The sequence below is a fragment of the Pelodiscus sinensis genome, chromosome 5 (assembly GCF_049634645.1).
Source record: "Pelodiscus sinensis isolate JC-2024 chromosome 5, ASM4963464v1, whole genome shotgun sequence".
NCBI classification, from domain to species: domain Eukaryota; kingdom Metazoa; phylum Chordata; order Testudines; family Trionychidae; genus Pelodiscus; species Pelodiscus sinensis.
In genome coordinates this window covers 65207348-65224367 of record NC_134715.1, presented here as the reverse complement: position 1 = coordinate 65224367, position 17020 = coordinate 65207348, and the positions used below count along the sequence as shown (strand labels likewise).

The 17020-nt window shown below is 41.4% G+C and overlaps 1 protein-coding gene across 19 annotated transcripts in view; it reads left to right on the top strand.

Annotated features, from left to right (window-relative positions):
* The window catches only part of DDX60 (DExD/H-box helicase 60), a 215643-nt gene that overhangs the window by 126494 nt on the left and 72129 nt on the right, over positions 1-17020 (top strand). For all 19 annotated transcript variants that reach the window (XM_075930180.1, XM_075930174.1, XM_075930179.1 and 16 more), the window contains 6 exons: positions 316-457; positions 6574-6729; positions 8262-8364; positions 9514-9629; positions 14015-14187; positions 15646-15898. In XM_075930180.1, the coding sequence (XP_075786295.1) occupies positions 316-457; positions 6574-6729; positions 8262-8364; positions 9514-9629; positions 14015-14187; positions 15646-15898 (943 nt within the window). The remainder of the gene's footprint in view (positions 1-315; positions 458-6573; positions 6730-8261; positions 8365-9513; positions 9630-14014; positions 14188-15645; positions 15899-17020) is intronic.

Genomic DNA, 17020 nt, shown 5'->3' with positions numbered 1-17020 from the left:
ACTCTAGAACCTGGCCAAACCACACAAATTAATTGTACGTAGTACAGTGGCAACTTAGAAGGACTTCACATCTTTAAAAATCAAGTGGCATTTGAACAGTGAAGCAGAGTGGTCCTGTTGGTACAGGAAAACAAGACACGGATTTATATTCCAAGCTCTGCCACTGACTTGCTGTGTGACCTTGGACAAGTCATTTCATCTTTCTCTGCTTCGCTTTACCTGTCTGTACAAATGGGGTAGTCATGCTTTCCTTTGTAAAATGTTTTGAGCTCTACAGATAAGAGTTATGTAAGAATTAACTGCATTTTTTAACAGCTACAACATAGTGACTATCTTGTTCTGAAGCAACTAAATGATGAAAATGACTGGAAATTGGATTTAACTCACCTGTCTGATTTAAGGGACAATTTATTGCTGAAGAACCTTTCATATTACTATGAAACAGAATACTGCTCAGGTATTTATCTTTGCTCTTGAACATTTTTTTAATCTAATTTTATTAAGTTTATAAATAAAAAGCAAAAATAATGTACAACAAATTGTATTAGCTAATGAGAGGTGTCTGTCTGAGGTGGGCAAGATACCTCTCATGGGCCGGATCCAGTCAACCTAGCCACTAGATTTGGCCTGTGGACCACCCTGCAGGGACCCTCAGGCGTGCAGCTGCCACTGTTTAAACTGCAGTCTGTGTGGCTCTGGAGGGAGGAGAAGGCTTCCTGTCCCCCGCCCAGTCCTCAGCTCCTATCGGCTGGAAACAACCAGCCAATAGAATCTGAGGGTACGTCTAGACTACAGGCTTTTGTCGACAGAAGTTTTGTCGACAGATACTGTCGACAAAACTTCTGTCGACAGAGCGTCTACACTACATTCAGTTCTGTCGACAAAGCAAGCTGCTTTGTCGACATGGTAGTGTAGACGCAAAGGACAGTTTACATGCAATAACACCTTCTGTCGACAGAAACTCTGTTGACAGAAGGCGTTATGCCTCGTAAAATGAGGTTTACCAGCGTCGACAAAACTGCTGAGTTCTGTCGACGTTATGTCAACAGAACTCAGCGGTAGTGTAGACGCAGGTATAGTTTTGTCAACAAAAGTCCACTTTTGTCGACAAAACTCTGTAGTCTAGACACACCCGGAGAGATTGGCCTGGGGGATGGGAGCTACACATGCCTCTTCCCCCTCCCAGAGCTGAGAGCCACATGGAGGTAACAGCCTGCAGTTTAAAGTGATCTGGGGCTGCAGCAGGCTGGGAGCCCAGCCTGCCTTGGCAGTGCTACAGGGCTGCTGGCTAGGAGACACTTAGATAAGCACCTCCCAACCAAAGCCTGTCTCTGGCACTAAGTCCCTCCCCAGGTCACAATCCAAACCCTCCGCACCCTCCTGCCTCAGGTCACAACTCCTTCCCCGACCCTATACCCCCTTCTTCACCTCTATAGGCCAGAATCCTTTCTTGCACCCATAGCCCCTTCCTGAATCTACACCCCAATCCAGGTCACATCCCCCCTCCTTCACCCAAACTCCCTCTCAGACCTCACACCATCTCCTGCACTCCAGTGCCTTACCCTTTGCGCCCCTCTGCACCCAACCTCCATCCTAGAGATCGCATCTCCTCCACATATCAGTGCAGCCCTTGATCACTTTCCAACATATTGGAGTAGCCCCCCCCCACACCAAAAATTATTGCCCAGTGCTGGTGTGTATGCACACATATACATATATGTAAAGTTACTTTATGGAATAATAGAGAAAGCATTTTCAGAACTGAGTCTAGAGAATTAGATGCAAAATTTCCTGTGATTTAATAGAATCTACTCAGACCCACTTTCATTTAGCTATGCATATGCAAAAGCAAAGGAAGGTAGATGGCATAGTTTAGACCAGTGGTGCACAGCCTTTTTTAAACCGCGACCCCCACGGGTGGGCCCGGCCATTGGCAGCCGCACAGCAACCCCCCAGGAAGACATCTGCAACTCCCTTGGGGGTCGCGACCCATGGGTTGCACACCACTGGTTTAGACTATAAGGATTATGTGCTACTTGGGGGTAGTGTTATGTTCATAGAATCATAGGACTGGAAGGGATCTTGAGAAGTCATTTTGTCCAGTCCCTGCAGTCACAACAGGACTAAGTATTATCTAGTCCATCCTTGATAGATATTTGTCTAACCTGCTCTTAAAAGTCTCCAATTATGGAGACACCACCGTTTACCTAAGAAATTTATTCCAGCGCTTAATCACCCTGATAGGATTTTTTCCTAATCTCCAATCCACTGCTACAATTTAAGCTCTTGTCTTCGCCTCCAGTTTCTCCCTCCTAGTTGTAACATGTTATATACTTGAAAACTGTTATGTCCCCTCTCAGTCTTTTGTTTTCCAAACTAAAGAATCTCAGTTTTTTAAATTTTCCCTCATAAGATTAATTTTTGTTGTGCTTCTCTGGACTTTCTCCAGTATCCACATCTTTCCTGAAATGTGGTACCCAGAACTAGACAAAATATTCCAGTTGAGGCCTAATCAGTGCAGAACAGAGGAATTGTTTTTCATGTGTTACTTATCACACTCTTGCTAATATATCTCAGAATGATGTTTGCTAATTTGTGACCGCATTACTCTGTTAACTCATTTAGCTTATGATGCACTATGACCCGCATACTGTTTCTTAGGCAGTCATTTCCCATTTTGTATGTGTGCAACTGATCCATCTTCCTAAGTGAAGTATTTTGCATTTGTCCTTTTTGAATTTCATCCTATTTTATTTCAGACCATTTTTCCAGTTTGTGCACAGTATTTTGGATTTTAATCCTATCAAATGCTCTTGCATTTGCATACCTTCTGTTTTTTCCAGAAGAGGATTCCCATCTACACAGGGCCAAATGTTGGGGAAAAAACCCTCTTTCAAAAGCCCTTGTAAACCTTGTTTTATGAGGAATAAAGGGGCTTTCAAAAGAGGGTTTTTTCTGGCATTTGACCCCAGGTATACGGGAAAAATATCAGAAAATCCTCTTCCGGGGGGGGGGGGGGGGAAAGGAAGGTATGCAAATGTGAGTACAATTTGCATATCTCCTTCAAAAAAAATGCAGTGTAGCTGTACCCCAGATTGATATTGTCCACAAATTTCATAAGTGAACTATCACTCTATGCCAGAAGTGGGCAAAAAAATTGTGGCAGTTCACCAAGGTAAGCCCCTAGTGAGCTGCTGCCACTACATTTACCTGCACCTCTGCAAGTATGGGTGATTGCAGCTCCCTTCGGCCAGGAACAGCAATCTGTGGCCAAGAGGAGCTGTGATCCCCGTGCCTATGGAGATATAGGTAAATATGGTGGTGCTGGGGCTCACCAGAGGCTAACCCTGGCAGACCTGATCTGGTTCACGGGCTGGTATTTGCCCACCCCTGAATTATGCCAAAATTTTTGATGAAGATACTGAAGAGAACTGAACCCAGAACTGATTCTTACAGGACTCCAGTATATATGTCCTTCCACCTGTGAACCACTAATAACTATTCTTTGGGAATTATTTCCAATCAGTTATGCACTCACTTTACAATAGCTCCTTCTAGGTTGTATTTCCCTAGTTGAGATGGTCATGGGATACAGTATCAGTCCTTACTAAAAAGTCAATATATCCTACATATAAAGCTTCCCCCACCTATGAGGCTTTTTACCCTGTTAAAGAAAGCTACAGGTTGGTTTGAGATAATTGCTTGTCAAAAAATACATTCTGATAGTTATTCATCTCCTTTTTATCTTCTATGTGTTTGCAAATTGATTGCTTAATTATTTGCTCCACTATCTTTCTGTATACTGAAGTTAAACTGACTGGTTTGTAATTCCCCAAGTTATCCTTATTTTCCTTTTTATAGATGCCACTATATTTGCCCTTTTTTGGTAGACTGGAATCTCTCCTTGCTTCCATGACTTTTCAAACATAACCACTAATGGCGCAGATCTCCTGAGTCAGCTCCTTGAATATTCTGGGATGTATTTCATCAAGTCCTTGTGACTTGAAGACATCTAACTTGACTAAGTAATTTTTAAATAGTTCTTTCCCTATTTTAGCCTCAGATCCTACCTCATGGTGAATTCTAGTAAAAATGTTAGACATCTAATCACTACTAACTTTTTTTGTTTCAGTTTTCACCAACAAGTCGTTTAGCATGTCTGCCATTTTCCCACTTTGTGTTATGTTTTTCCCCCTGTGCGTAACTGACTTATCCTGGTCTTGGTCTTTCTCATGCGTCTAATGTATTTGTAGAATGTTTTCTTGTTAGCCTTTAGGATTTTAGCTAGTTTGATCTTGTTTTGTGTCTGCCTTGCTAATTGTGTCCCTACACACTTGTTATTTGTTTATATTCATCCCTTGTAATTTGGGCTAGTTTTCACTTTATGTCGTACTTGTTTTGGGTTTCAGATCACTGAACATCTTCTGGTTAAGCCAGGATGGTCTTTTGCTATACTTTCTATCTTTTCTGCACAGTGGAATACTGTAAACTTCCGATAATCCGGCTCCTTTAGGACTCAGGAGGTGCCAGATTATCAGATATGCCGGACTATTGGAGGGGGGGGGCTATAAGGGGTCTAGGGTGGTGTGGGGGGATGCCACCCCAGACACCTCTTAGCCCCCCCTTCCGATAGTCCAGCTCTGCCCCAGGCGCCCCCCAATTCAGCCGCTGCTGGTCAGTTTCAGTAGCAGCTCAATTGGGACACCTGTGGCAGAGCTGCTGGGGTGCTGCTGGGTTGGTCCGGTAGCGCCGCCCCTTAGTGCTGCAAGATCAACCCAGCAGCACCCCAGTTGGTCTTGGGGACGCCTGGGGCAGAGCAGCTGGGGTGCTGCTGGGTTGGTCCAGTAGCGTTGCTCCTCGGCGCTACTGGACCAACCCGGCAGCACCCCAGCTGCTCTGCCCCCGGCATCCCCAAGTCAGCCGCTGCTGAAACTGACCAGCGGCTGACTCTGGGAAGCGCGGGGCAGAGCAGCTCTTCCTTGGGCTTCTTGGAGTCAGCCACTGGTCAGTTTCAGCAGCGGCTGAATCGGGGACAGCTGGGGTGTTGCCAGGTTGGTCCCGCAGCGCCATGGGGCAGTGCTACGGGACCTACCGGCAGCACTCCAGCTGCTCTGCCCCCGGCTTCCCCGATTCAGCCGCTGATCAGTTTCAGCGGCAGCTGAATCAGGGAAGCCGGGGGCAGAGCAGCTCCAATGGTCCGGCTTCCCGGAGCACTTCCGGGTTCCTGATGGTGCCAGACCATCAGGAGTGCCGGACCAATGGAGTTTTACTGTACTTTGCTTTTGTGCCTTCAGTGATGTCTCTGAAAAAATGCTACATCTCTTGAACTATTTTCCCCCTTAGATTTACTTCCCATGGTATCTGACTCGCCAAATCCCCGAGTTTACTAAAGTCTGCATTCTTGAAATCCACAGTCTTTATTCTGTTTTCTCTCCTATCATTCCATAGAATCATGAGCATTTCATGGTCACTTTCAACCAGGCTGCCTTCCCCTTTTAAATTCTCATATATAGATTTGATTTTGCCAGATATGGAAATACTAACTGCCTCCCAAATAGTTTTCGCCACTTACTACAATAAAAAATTGTTTCCCCTATATTCCAAGAATTTAAATAATCTGTGCTGTGCCATGTTATTCTTCCAACAGATATTGAGGGGTTCCTGTTTGATTTAGCCAGCCAACTTTTCCTGTTTTATCTTGACAAAGTAGCTCAAAAACCCAGAATAGGGTTAGATTGAGAGCCTAGAGTCATTGGAGCTACAGGTTAAAATCCCAGGAAGTTTTATTTTTAATACTTCTGTTTCACATATAAGACTTTAAAAACTGGAGTTCTCTACTCTATATAGATATTAAAGGTCTCAAAACAATTTTCATACAAGTATTTTTGAGGGCTAGAAATTTAACTTTAAAAAAAATAAACTGAAATTTTATGAAATCCCATGAATGTGGGAGATTGTATTATCAGAAAACCATCTGATCTCATGAGACTAACAGTAAAATTGTGCTGGTAACACAATTGAAGTTTTGTAGCAGGAACTTCTTCCAGAGTTTTTTCCTGTTCCTTGATATCCTCTTCCAAGGGTTTCTTTGTGGATGGGTAATTTGGACCCATGAAAGTAATTTATGCAGTAAAATGAATCCAGACAAAAGATTCAGTTCTCCTGCATACATCTAATCCCAACAATCATGAAGGAGCTTTCAAAGAGTATAAATATGGCACTTAATCCATTCTTTGGGGAATAAAAGGATTTTTTGTAAAGCCCATATCCTTCAATGAGCTTCCCTTAGGCAGAACCCACAGCTCTGTGCAGAGCCTCATGAGCTTCAGTTGCAGGATTGGGGCATAAAATTGGTATTTGTATATGCCCTAATATATGTACTTGACCATATTTAAATACATTATATGCATCCATGAGTACCAGCAATTATGAATGCACACTTTCTGTCTTGTTTTTGTAATGTCTGAAGGCTACTATCATAATCAAACCTTATTGTTGTGTATTTTGCAAAGAGAAATGAAGAGGCAGCCCCTACTCCAGAAAACTTTAATTGAAAACTTTTTTTCTACATAGGGTTAAATTTGGAACTGGGCAAAAAAATGAAGAGTGAATACCAATATCTGTGGAGTATTGTAACCAAACTAGCTGCCAACTGCAATTTTGGAGATGCTTTTCCAGTGAGAAGTACCTCTCAACTGTTTCTTCAACAGAAAAAAATGTTATTTAAAGGTATCAGAGTATCTTATATAAGCATAATACCAATCGACAGCTATAAAATGTTTACATCTTCAAAGTGCTATGCAGTTATGAGCTATTTAATTATTTCCCTTCTAATAATTTATTACTTTATGGGTCTGTTCATTGAAGTCCGTGACAAAACTCCCATGTGATAGAAACCGAATCTGATTAGACCACACAAAATCCTAACGTATTAAAATCAATGGGAATTTTGTTAATGACTTTACTGAAACCAGAGTGTCACCCTGTACATTTGAACCTTAGCCCCAAACCAGGTCCTTTTCGCTTACAAAAGAGCTAGAGCAAAGAAAATGACAATCTAAAAGCCCTATTTCAGTCTCGGGGTGAATTATCCCAATGTGCCTGCATTGTGCTAGAAAGCAAGAAGGTTGTCTCAAAGACTTCCTCACAAGCCTTGGCATAAGTGTGTGCGCGTAAGGGGCAGAGTAGAAGCAGAGAAGGACACGATAGGGCTGGATCTGTTGCTTAGAGTACTGTGGAGATTGTAGGCAGCATTTCAGCCCATAAGGCAGCCATAGGAAGATGCTGCAACCTAAACATGCCCTAAAAGCTGTCTAAATTACACTGGGAGCCCCATAGCAGCTCAGAATCAGGAAGCAAAATTGTGTTACAGACTGTTTAGCCCCCTGCCTCTGGCTGGGCTGTAAGATCCGTGACTTTCACTATCAGGCATTTAAAAGTCTCAGAGGGGTAGCGGTGTTAGTATGTAACATTAAAAACAAGTAGTCCTGTGGTACCTTAGGGTATGCCTACACTACAGAGGAAGATCAAAGCTGCCGCTGCAAATCTCCTAAAGCTGCCTAGTTAAGACAGCTTATTTGAAGGGAAAGGGGCACTCCAGTCGATGCCAGTAACCCTGCTTTCATGAGGAGTAAGGAAAATCGAAGGGAGAGTGTTCTTCCTTCAACTTTCTGCAGTGTAGATAGTGCCAAAAGCCAAGTTAAGCTAATTTGACTTCATCTATGCAATTAACATAGCTGAAGTTGCACATCTTAATTTTGCTTTGTCCTGTAGTGTAGACGTATCCTTAGAGATCAACAAAAATATGTATAGTATGAACTTTTGAGTTGTCAAGCTCATCTGAAGTGGGTTTTGCCATCAAAAGTTCATGAAACTATATATTTGTTAGTTTCTAAGGTGTCACAACTACTTGCCAGTTATGAGGCATTTATTCTTTTCATACTTGCAGTTAACTTTGATTAAGCTTTTCAAATGTTTTGTTAAAGGAGGTCTTGTGTTCCCTACATCACCTTTAAATCAACACAGAGGCCTTTTAAATCAATCAATCTTATAATTTTATATTAAGTCTACAATATATTACAAATTGTACTTTGACATCACGGATTACTTGTGTTGCATTTTATTTTGATTTTATAATACACATTTAACAAAAATAGCAGGATGTTGTATACTATTTTCCACTTTAGAATTGCAAAAGATAATCCAAGAGTGTATGCTTTAGTTAACCAGTATTTTTTCATATTTTCATTAACGCTGCAAAGAATCAAAGGAAGATATTCCTAATATAGGGCTCATCCCAATGAAATCTAACATTGTAGAAGATTATGTGGGAGCAGTTTTGGAAAGTTTACCTATTTTAAGCAGGTAAATTTTGACATTTATCTGTGTTTTTTTTTTAATTAAACTATATGCTATGGGCTGATTCTCTGCTGTCCTACATTATATGTCATAATTTACATAAAATGCTACTGTTCAGTTGGGTAGTATTTTATAACCACTTTGAACTGGTGTAAATATTAACATTAGGTCCAGGCTTGGGTAACTTGGACTCCTAATCATTGTATTCTTCATGCAGTTGTTTATTAGTATGATAGTCTTTAATAATGCTTGCTCGACTGTTTCATATAATAGTTTGATATGCAATTTGTACTTGAAGGGCCAGATCCTGATCCCATAGAAGTCAATCACAGAATGCAAATTAATTCAAATGAGGGCTTTGCCTGAATAAAGATTAAATCACCTATCTATAAAATCCATTAATCTCAGTAACAAGCTCTGCACTGAGTACAGTATATGTCCACAAGGAACTGGAGGAAGAAATTTTTCCATCTACCAAGGCTAGAAAACAGTAGTGAAAGCTACCTCAGCCCAATGGGGGCTATAGGCATTTGAACCTTCAGTGAGCCCCTGCTGTGAATGGAGAATCTTTGTGGTAGTAGAGTCTCTCCATTTGCCCATTCCTTAGCCTGCCCCTTGTATGCCCAGACACTTACTATGCATTCCTATGCATTGAATCCCCAGAAACTGTGTTCTGTGACGTACAAAGGATAGTACCCCTCCTGTACCAACTCCCAAATCCAGTTCTCTGCTCCAACAACCTTGTACATAGAGCTTGGTTGCTTTTGTGTCTAAAAAGTGTGCATTTGCTCTAAACTAAATGAAGTCAGAATAGGAATACAAAATCAGATAATACATATGTGGACCTATTAAAGAGTAGTACTGTGATTTATGCTATATAATTATTTCTAATCTATAAAGAATTAAGTGCGGTGGACCGGAAGCCACTAGAGTAAAATGAAATCATGAGCAATTAGGTACCTGCCACTGACGAATTAAGAATATATAAATGAAAAAAAAATCTGTTCAGTATGACACATTATACTGACTATAAGAGTCTATTACAATGAAATTCAAAATATTTTGTTTATAATTAAGTGGATTTAAGGCTTCTTATGTAGGATATGCCAGAAAACTCATAAATATCATTGTATATTCTGTGTGTATTTTTTTTAGCAATGATCCTGAAGTTACTTCACTTATTAAACAAACAGAATTTGACGAACTTCGACACTGGCATTCAGGCAAGCCTCTCAGTGATGAATATGACAGAACAAAGTGCAGCCATGATGGTAAAAACATAAACCCTATTTGTCTAGTTGGATCACACTCTGCTGTTGTCAAGGTCACCACATTTTAGAGGAAAGACTATTATAATTTCAGATAATTTCACATATTACTTAAATATACTTCAAATAAGTGCTGTTACAATAATTGTTTTTTTTAAATATATTTGGCATGACTGCATTAATTTATTTTGAATTACCCAGGCAATCAGTGCTGCAAACTATATTTTTTGGGACTCCCTTTTGCAAAAGATTGCCCCTTGCAGAGAAATTTGCACACAATCTATATGTACACATGCAATTCTGTATATAAAATTGCAGATCGAGTAACTGTATTTAACTACTCATTTTATATGCATAAGGGTTCAGAGGACTCCACCGGAAGGCTATTTGCCCTTTGAAAATAGCATTAGAAAACAAAATATTTTGGTCACTTTTTAATTTTTTGGCATTTTTTTCCTCTTTCACATACACAGAAAATAAACCAGGACTCAATATTGATCTTAGATTTGTTCATTAGTTTTATCAAATGAAATATATATTTGAAGGGCTACTTGCCATTTGTATACTAAACTCTTGCTCTGTCGAAAAGTTACCATCTGTCAAAATCTTATATAGTGAATAAAATAGCTTGAAGGGTTTTACAGGACTTGTGTAATTATTAGCTGATAGTAATTAATTTATAAAATAAGTATTATCAAATCAATGGGGGGGGGTCAGATTAATCGCTGGTAACACTTTACTATTTATATAATGGGTATGTACATATGCTAGTGATTGTAGTGATTGTGTTTTATGGGGATGAAACAAGAATATGACAAAGCTGCCAGGTAAAAGGTGTGGGATAAGAATGAATAAAAAAACAGACAATGGGTTTGAACAATAACTGTATGAAGCAATAATATAATTGATTTTGGAGGTTTTCTTTGATAGCTTTAGACAAATGTATTCCTGGTAGAATTCCACAATCCATTACATGAGTCATCTATTCTACTCCAATTTAGTTGCTGTGTGTTATAGGCAGACAAATTGCTTTTAAGATAAGCATTTGAATTAATATAAATGAAAGATGGCTTTTAATTCAGCTTTCAAAGACACCTGTGAATTGATGTGATATATGGGCAGAGAAGAAATGTAGCATTGCTGCTTTTTTATATTAAGCCACTTGAGAAGCACTGGTGAGCATTACTTAAAGAAACTACCACATTCCTCTCATGAGATGAAAGCTATGGATTATAGTTACTCGCAGGGCTCGACAAATAATGTAATCTACTCACCTCGCGGAAGAATGGCACGCGCAGAACGGCACGAAACCGCGCGGATGGCGAACAGGGCTCGCCACCACTTGGCGAGCCCTGGTTATTCAGATGCTTTGAAAATTGTTTTAACCATCCCTCTATCCTTGCTTAAACACCACCTCGTTATTTATTGTAATTTAAACTTTGTAAACTATTTAACATGGCTTCTCTTAATGAGAAGTCTCTGCTGCTATAGTTTGAACATTTATGTAAGGGTCAATATGAAATGATTCATCATGGTATATGTCACAGGGCAGACTTACCTCTATGGTACCTCCAGCTGGTTGCTCTGAGAATTAGCTTGACTCACTGGATGCCTCCCTCTAGCTGGTGTCTCCCCTTGTTCTCGCTGCCCTCTAGTCCAGACAAGTGTCATTCATGGACCTCAGCGTCCACTTCAGGACACTGTCTTCCAATGTCTGTGCCCCCTTCTGGGGGCTAGTGTTTATCCTCCTTGCAGTGTCCTCTCCTCCCCAGGACACTCTATTCTCCCCCCAGGGAACACCCAGTTCCCCCATACGCATCTTGCCTCAGTGACCCCCTTCCAGTCTTCATCTAGCCCCTGCCTCAGGGGCAAACTGCAGTCTGTAATGGCCACTCAACACAGGCAAAGGGGCATGGACCTGCTGCCTTTGCCTAACCTAGCTGCTTCAGGGTCTGCAGCCTGGGAGCGGAGCGGCCTCAAGGAAGCCTCCTGCTTCCCTGGCAGTCAAGTCCCTACTGCTCTTTCTCCAGAGCAGCAGGCAGTTCCCCTCTCTGTCCAGGTGCCCTTCTTTATATAGCCCTCATTAGCAAGTAATGTCTCAGCTGGGGCTTTGTTCTCAGCCCTCACTCAGGGCTGGGGTTTTGCCCTTAAAGGGCCAGTACAGGGCAAACGCCCTGTCACAGTATATAATATATTACTGGAAGTATAATACCATTGAGCCAGTTTTATAAAAGTATTTAGTCACCTAAAAAAGCAAATAGGGACCAAATTGCATTTCCTTAGAAGGTTATGTGCTGGTATCCATGTGTTGTTGAAAATTCTACTAGGTATCTATCTGCATCTTTAAATGCTTAAGGCCTATATTTTCAAAGTTATTTTTGCATTGCTGTGCTTAGCATTGCAAGGTCTAGGGTCCAGAATTTCATCTATATACTTCTTTAGTCTAACACTTTGCCACCACTCATCTTCTAAAACCACTACCCAGCTGCTGCCTAATCCCACAGGGTATTATTCCACACAGTGGTTAAGCACCCAGGGATGGCTAGTTCAGCAGACTTGGGCATTGTTGATACTTGAGCTGCTGCATGGGTTCTGGGATCATCCCTGTCTATGAGCTCCCAGAGCTCGGGCTCCAGCCTGGTCTCCACTGTTTATACCACAATTCTAAAGCCCGGCAATGTGACCCCTGCAAGCCTGAAACAGCTAATCTGAACCATCCACAGTTGATTTACTGCTGTGTAGACACATCCATAGAGACCGAAGTCTCTATTGAACTTAGTTTCCATAGTGGGCACATGAAAAGTTACCTAAGTCTTGATGTCAACCCATGGGAAATGAGTAGTCAAAATGCAAGCCAAAGCACCAGTGACTCTGAAGCAAAATTCTCAGAATTGGTGAGGGAATGTCTCTCTTGTCAGCATGCCTACAGGCCCTGGCTCAGTACAAATAATAAACATGTTGGCTGTGTCTAGACTGGCAAGTTTTTCTGCAAAATCAGCTGCTTTTGCGGAAAAACTTGCCAGCTGTCTACACTGGCCACTTGAATTTCCGCAAGAACACTGACTTCCTACTGTAAGAAATCAGTGCTTCTTGCGGAAATACTATGCTGCTCCCGTTCAGGCAAAAGCCCTCTTGCGCAAATCATTTGCGCAAGAGGGCCAGTGTAGACAGCACAGTACTGTTTTGTGCAAAAAACCCCTGATGGCTAAAATGGCGATCGGTGCTTTTTTGTGCAAAAGCACATTTAGATTGGAACGGACGCTTTTCCGCAAAAAGTGCTTTTGCGGAAAAGCGTCCATGCCAATCTAGATGCTCTTTTCCGCAAATGCTTTTAACGGAAAACTTTTCCGTTAAAGCATTTGTGGAAAATCATGCCAGTCTAGATGTAGCCATTGTGTGTGTGTGTGTGTGTGCGCGCGCATCCACAATATCGAAGTCCAGTGATTTGGGCATTCATCTCTGATGTTGGAGACTCAAATCCCTGCTCCAAATCAAGCAGGGTCGGGAGTCGAACCTGGGTCTTGTACATTCCAGGTAAGTATTTTAGAGTTACATAAGTATGCTGTCTTTTGTATTGGCTGTGAACCTGTCAACATCCTGGTGAGAGAGATGTACCCTCACTTAATTTGAGAATTCTGCTTCATCACTGCCAGGACTTTGTTTTGCACTAGAGTTTTGAATGGATGACTAGCTGTGAACTGATGTTCAGGATTTAGGTAGCTTTATACATGTCCACCAGTGAAGTTTAGGCACTTATGAGCATGGGTGGTCAGAAAAGGTAGGTCTGGGGGAAGCAAACCCTCAGCACCACTCCCAGTCCTGCCCTTTCTGCTGAGGTTCCACCCCCTGCCATGGGGAGGTGGGTGCATGCCCCCATCACAGAAAAGGGAGAGCACGTGCGTACCCCAGCCTCCCTGGCTTGGAGTAAGGGGAGGGTGAGTGCTGGGGGCAGCAACACTCTGCCCCAATACGCCTGTAGTAGGTGTTCTGTGGGCAGGGCCAGGCTGGCAGTTTGGGAAGGCAATGCTTTCCCCTGCCTAGCATACCAGATGCCCATACCTACACGAGTAGGTGGCTGTTGAACAGTGGTTTTGAAAATGTCTAAATGTTGGGCTTAGGTGCCTAAGTAACTTATTGAATCTGGCCCTAAGAGCCTAAATCAGTTTTGAAACTGGGAGTTAAATTTTTGTCAGCTAGGGTCAGATTTTTCAAAAGGTGTCAATGAGAGTTAAATGCCTAAATACTTTTCAAATTCTGGCCATTAGGCACTTTTAAAAATGTTACCCAGGATTTTAATTTGGAGCTTTCATCTCTTGGGAAAAAAATAATAAATTGGACTTCCATTAATTACCTTCTAAGCCAGAAATAATTCTGTCTATTTGCTGTAGCAAAGTCCAAAAGTCCAGAAGAAAGAAGACGCATACAAAAGTTGCAGTCTTATTATCAGCTTTATGGAAGATCATTGGAAGGCAACATTTCAAAGACAATTGTAACCCAGGTGGATGAGCCTTTGGTGCTCAAAAGCACTAATGCTGCTGTCACAAAGGCAAAAAGAATGCATGTAAGCATATTCACATTGTTCCATAGCATACCCGTGCTTTGTGCTGTGCGGGTTAGGATTTTTCCTTCTGTTGTAGTTACTTTGTTCAAGAATATTTACCTGGGATTTTTCATTCATTAGTAATTTTTATTGAAAGAATACATCAATCCTTGCACTGTAGAGTTAATTGGTAATGAGTGTAAAATCCTTTTTTATTTCTGTACAGAAATATAAAGAGTAGCTGTGAATAGATCTTTAATTTTGGAGGTCTGTACAATTAATATGTGATTGGTCGGAAATAAAAAAATAAATGTAAGGCAGGATTGGCTTTTTATAGAACCTTTCTGGAAATACTCAATTTTAAATTGGATGTGGTTCTTAAGGTTTGTTTAAATGTACTGCCTGAAAACTATCAAAATAGCTATTAAAATGTTGAAACAATCACATGGAAAATGTAGGAGTCTGTATTCCAAATTTGAAAAATATAAGTGTATGGCACATATTTTATGGCAGTGTTTATAGATCAAATTATGCAAAGAGTGAGATGGGGAGGAGTGGTACTTTGGCTTTGCATGTCCAATACACTGGCCAGCAGAGATGGTGTACACAGGGGGCAGTGATTTGCTGTTGGCACAAGTGAGCAGCAAATACTGTCCCAATGGATTAGAGGAGAAACAGAGGGTGACTTATGAATCCCCAATTACATTTTTTTTTTCAGGCTTAAAACTAAATACTTTCAAGTTGGGACTCAAACCATGTTTTTCATTTTATATGTTTGTGGCACTTTAGACATTAGAAAGTTGAAGAGCTACATACTTGTGGGCTATGTCTAGACTGGCATGATTTTCCGGAAATGCGTTTAACGGAAAAGTTTTCCGTTAAAAGCATTTTCAGAACAGAGCGTCTAGATTGGCACGGACACTTTCCCGCAAAAGCACTTTTTGCGGAAAAGCGTCCGTGCCAATCTAGACGCGCTTTTCCGCAAAAAAGCCCCGATCGGGGCTTTTTTGCAGAAAACAAATCTGGGCTGTCTACACTGGCCCTTTTGCGCAAAAGTTTTGTGCAAAAGGACTTTTGCCCGAACGGAAGCAGCATAGTATTTCCGCAAAAACACTGACAATCTTACAAGAGATCGTCAGTGCTTTTGTGGAAATTCAAGCGGCCGGTGTAGACAGCTGGCAAGTTTTTCCGGAAAAGCGGCTGATTTTCTGGAAAAACTGGCCAGTCTAGACACAGCCGTGGTGTCATTTGCTGCATAAGCCATTTTTGTAAAACATGTACCAGTTATTTACTAATAATTATTTGCTCAGAATCCAATACTATTTTAAACAAATTTTAAAGCAAAACACAACACACAAATGGGACAAAATCCTGTAATTTGCAGGCAGTCATTATTCATGCAAAAGTTGCATTTACTTCTGAGGATTGGTCTCAAGGATTTTACCTTTTTTTCTTATAGCTTTATTAATTGTTTCATAGAAAAGTAAAGCAGAAATAATTGCAGAGGAAAACCAGAAACGACTAAATGCTAAAGAAGAAAAAAAAGAACAGGAACAATGGAGTGTCTTATTTGTATTGATTGAAAAGGAGATTAAACATAATTTTACCCATGGAATAAATAGACTGGAGAATTTCCTCAAGACATGTAAAAGTAATTCTGTGAAATTTACAGCAGAAATGACAGGATTGAATGTCTGTCTAGAAGTTTGGAAGGAACACTGCAGAAACCAAGGTATGGTTTCTAAATTCATTTTGGGCCAAAATCATTATGCATTCTGCATCCCCAGTTCTTCCTCCCCAAAAAAGTTTCCTTTGGACTTTCACAGCTAGAATAAAGGTACATAGTAATGCTAATTTTGAAGCATGTATATGTCCACTCATTTGGGTACAATTATGCTTGTTTTCAGGTGCTGGCTAGAATTTAGCCCCATGCTGGCAAATTTAGGATAACATGAATCAGATTTAAATTACCCACTTGAATTATTTTCCTGTATCACCAAACAGTAGGCCCGTATTACTAACATAAAACCTTGAGTTATGTCTACAAAATTTAGAAGAATACACAAGCTGCAGGCCTGAATTCAGGAATTTCATTTGGTGGAAGTGTGAGCCATGGGAGGGGCTGGTAGCTGCTCCATCCATAGTCTTGCTCCTGGAGGAAGGGCAGGAAATCAGCCCCAGCTTTCCCTGGCTGGCCAGAGCACGGAGGAGGGAGGTTGGGGCATCATGCTACTTCTGCCGCTTCTGCCTTCCACTGGCCGGCCAGAGCATGGTGGGAAGGAGGCTGGGACAACATGCCACCCCAGTCTTACACTTACTTGGAGAACAATGAGGAGGAGTGCATTCGCACCCTTTGCACCCCTCCTCCCCCCCACGTATGGGCCTGAGCGGAGTTGTGCAATGAAAGGCGCACAAATAGGCAGAAAAAAGACTAATATACCATTTAGGCAGGAGCAGCACTGCTTTATGGTCTTAGTTCTCTTGCCTGGTTGCATAAGATCCTATATGACTGGAACACAAATCTGTAGAGTTTAGGTCAGTTAACATCCACACACTACGAGGAGTCTATGTAAAGTTCCAGCTAAAAAGTACTGTGGAGATTAGATGTCACAGGAAGTATCTCCCAAAGGGGACCTGCCTAAGCATTAGCAACTTATTAGTAGCCCTCTGATTAGCCCATACTTACTATTCCATCCTTGAGGATGCCCTAAGAAGGTGTCTGAGTAATCAAGTCTGACTTGTGAGTTGTAGTGTTACCTTGATATTCTGATCCCTGACTTCAGCCTGGCAACTGCTCCTGTACTCTAGTCTTTGACTCTGATCTTACTGCTGACCTTGAACTTCGCTTGACTGA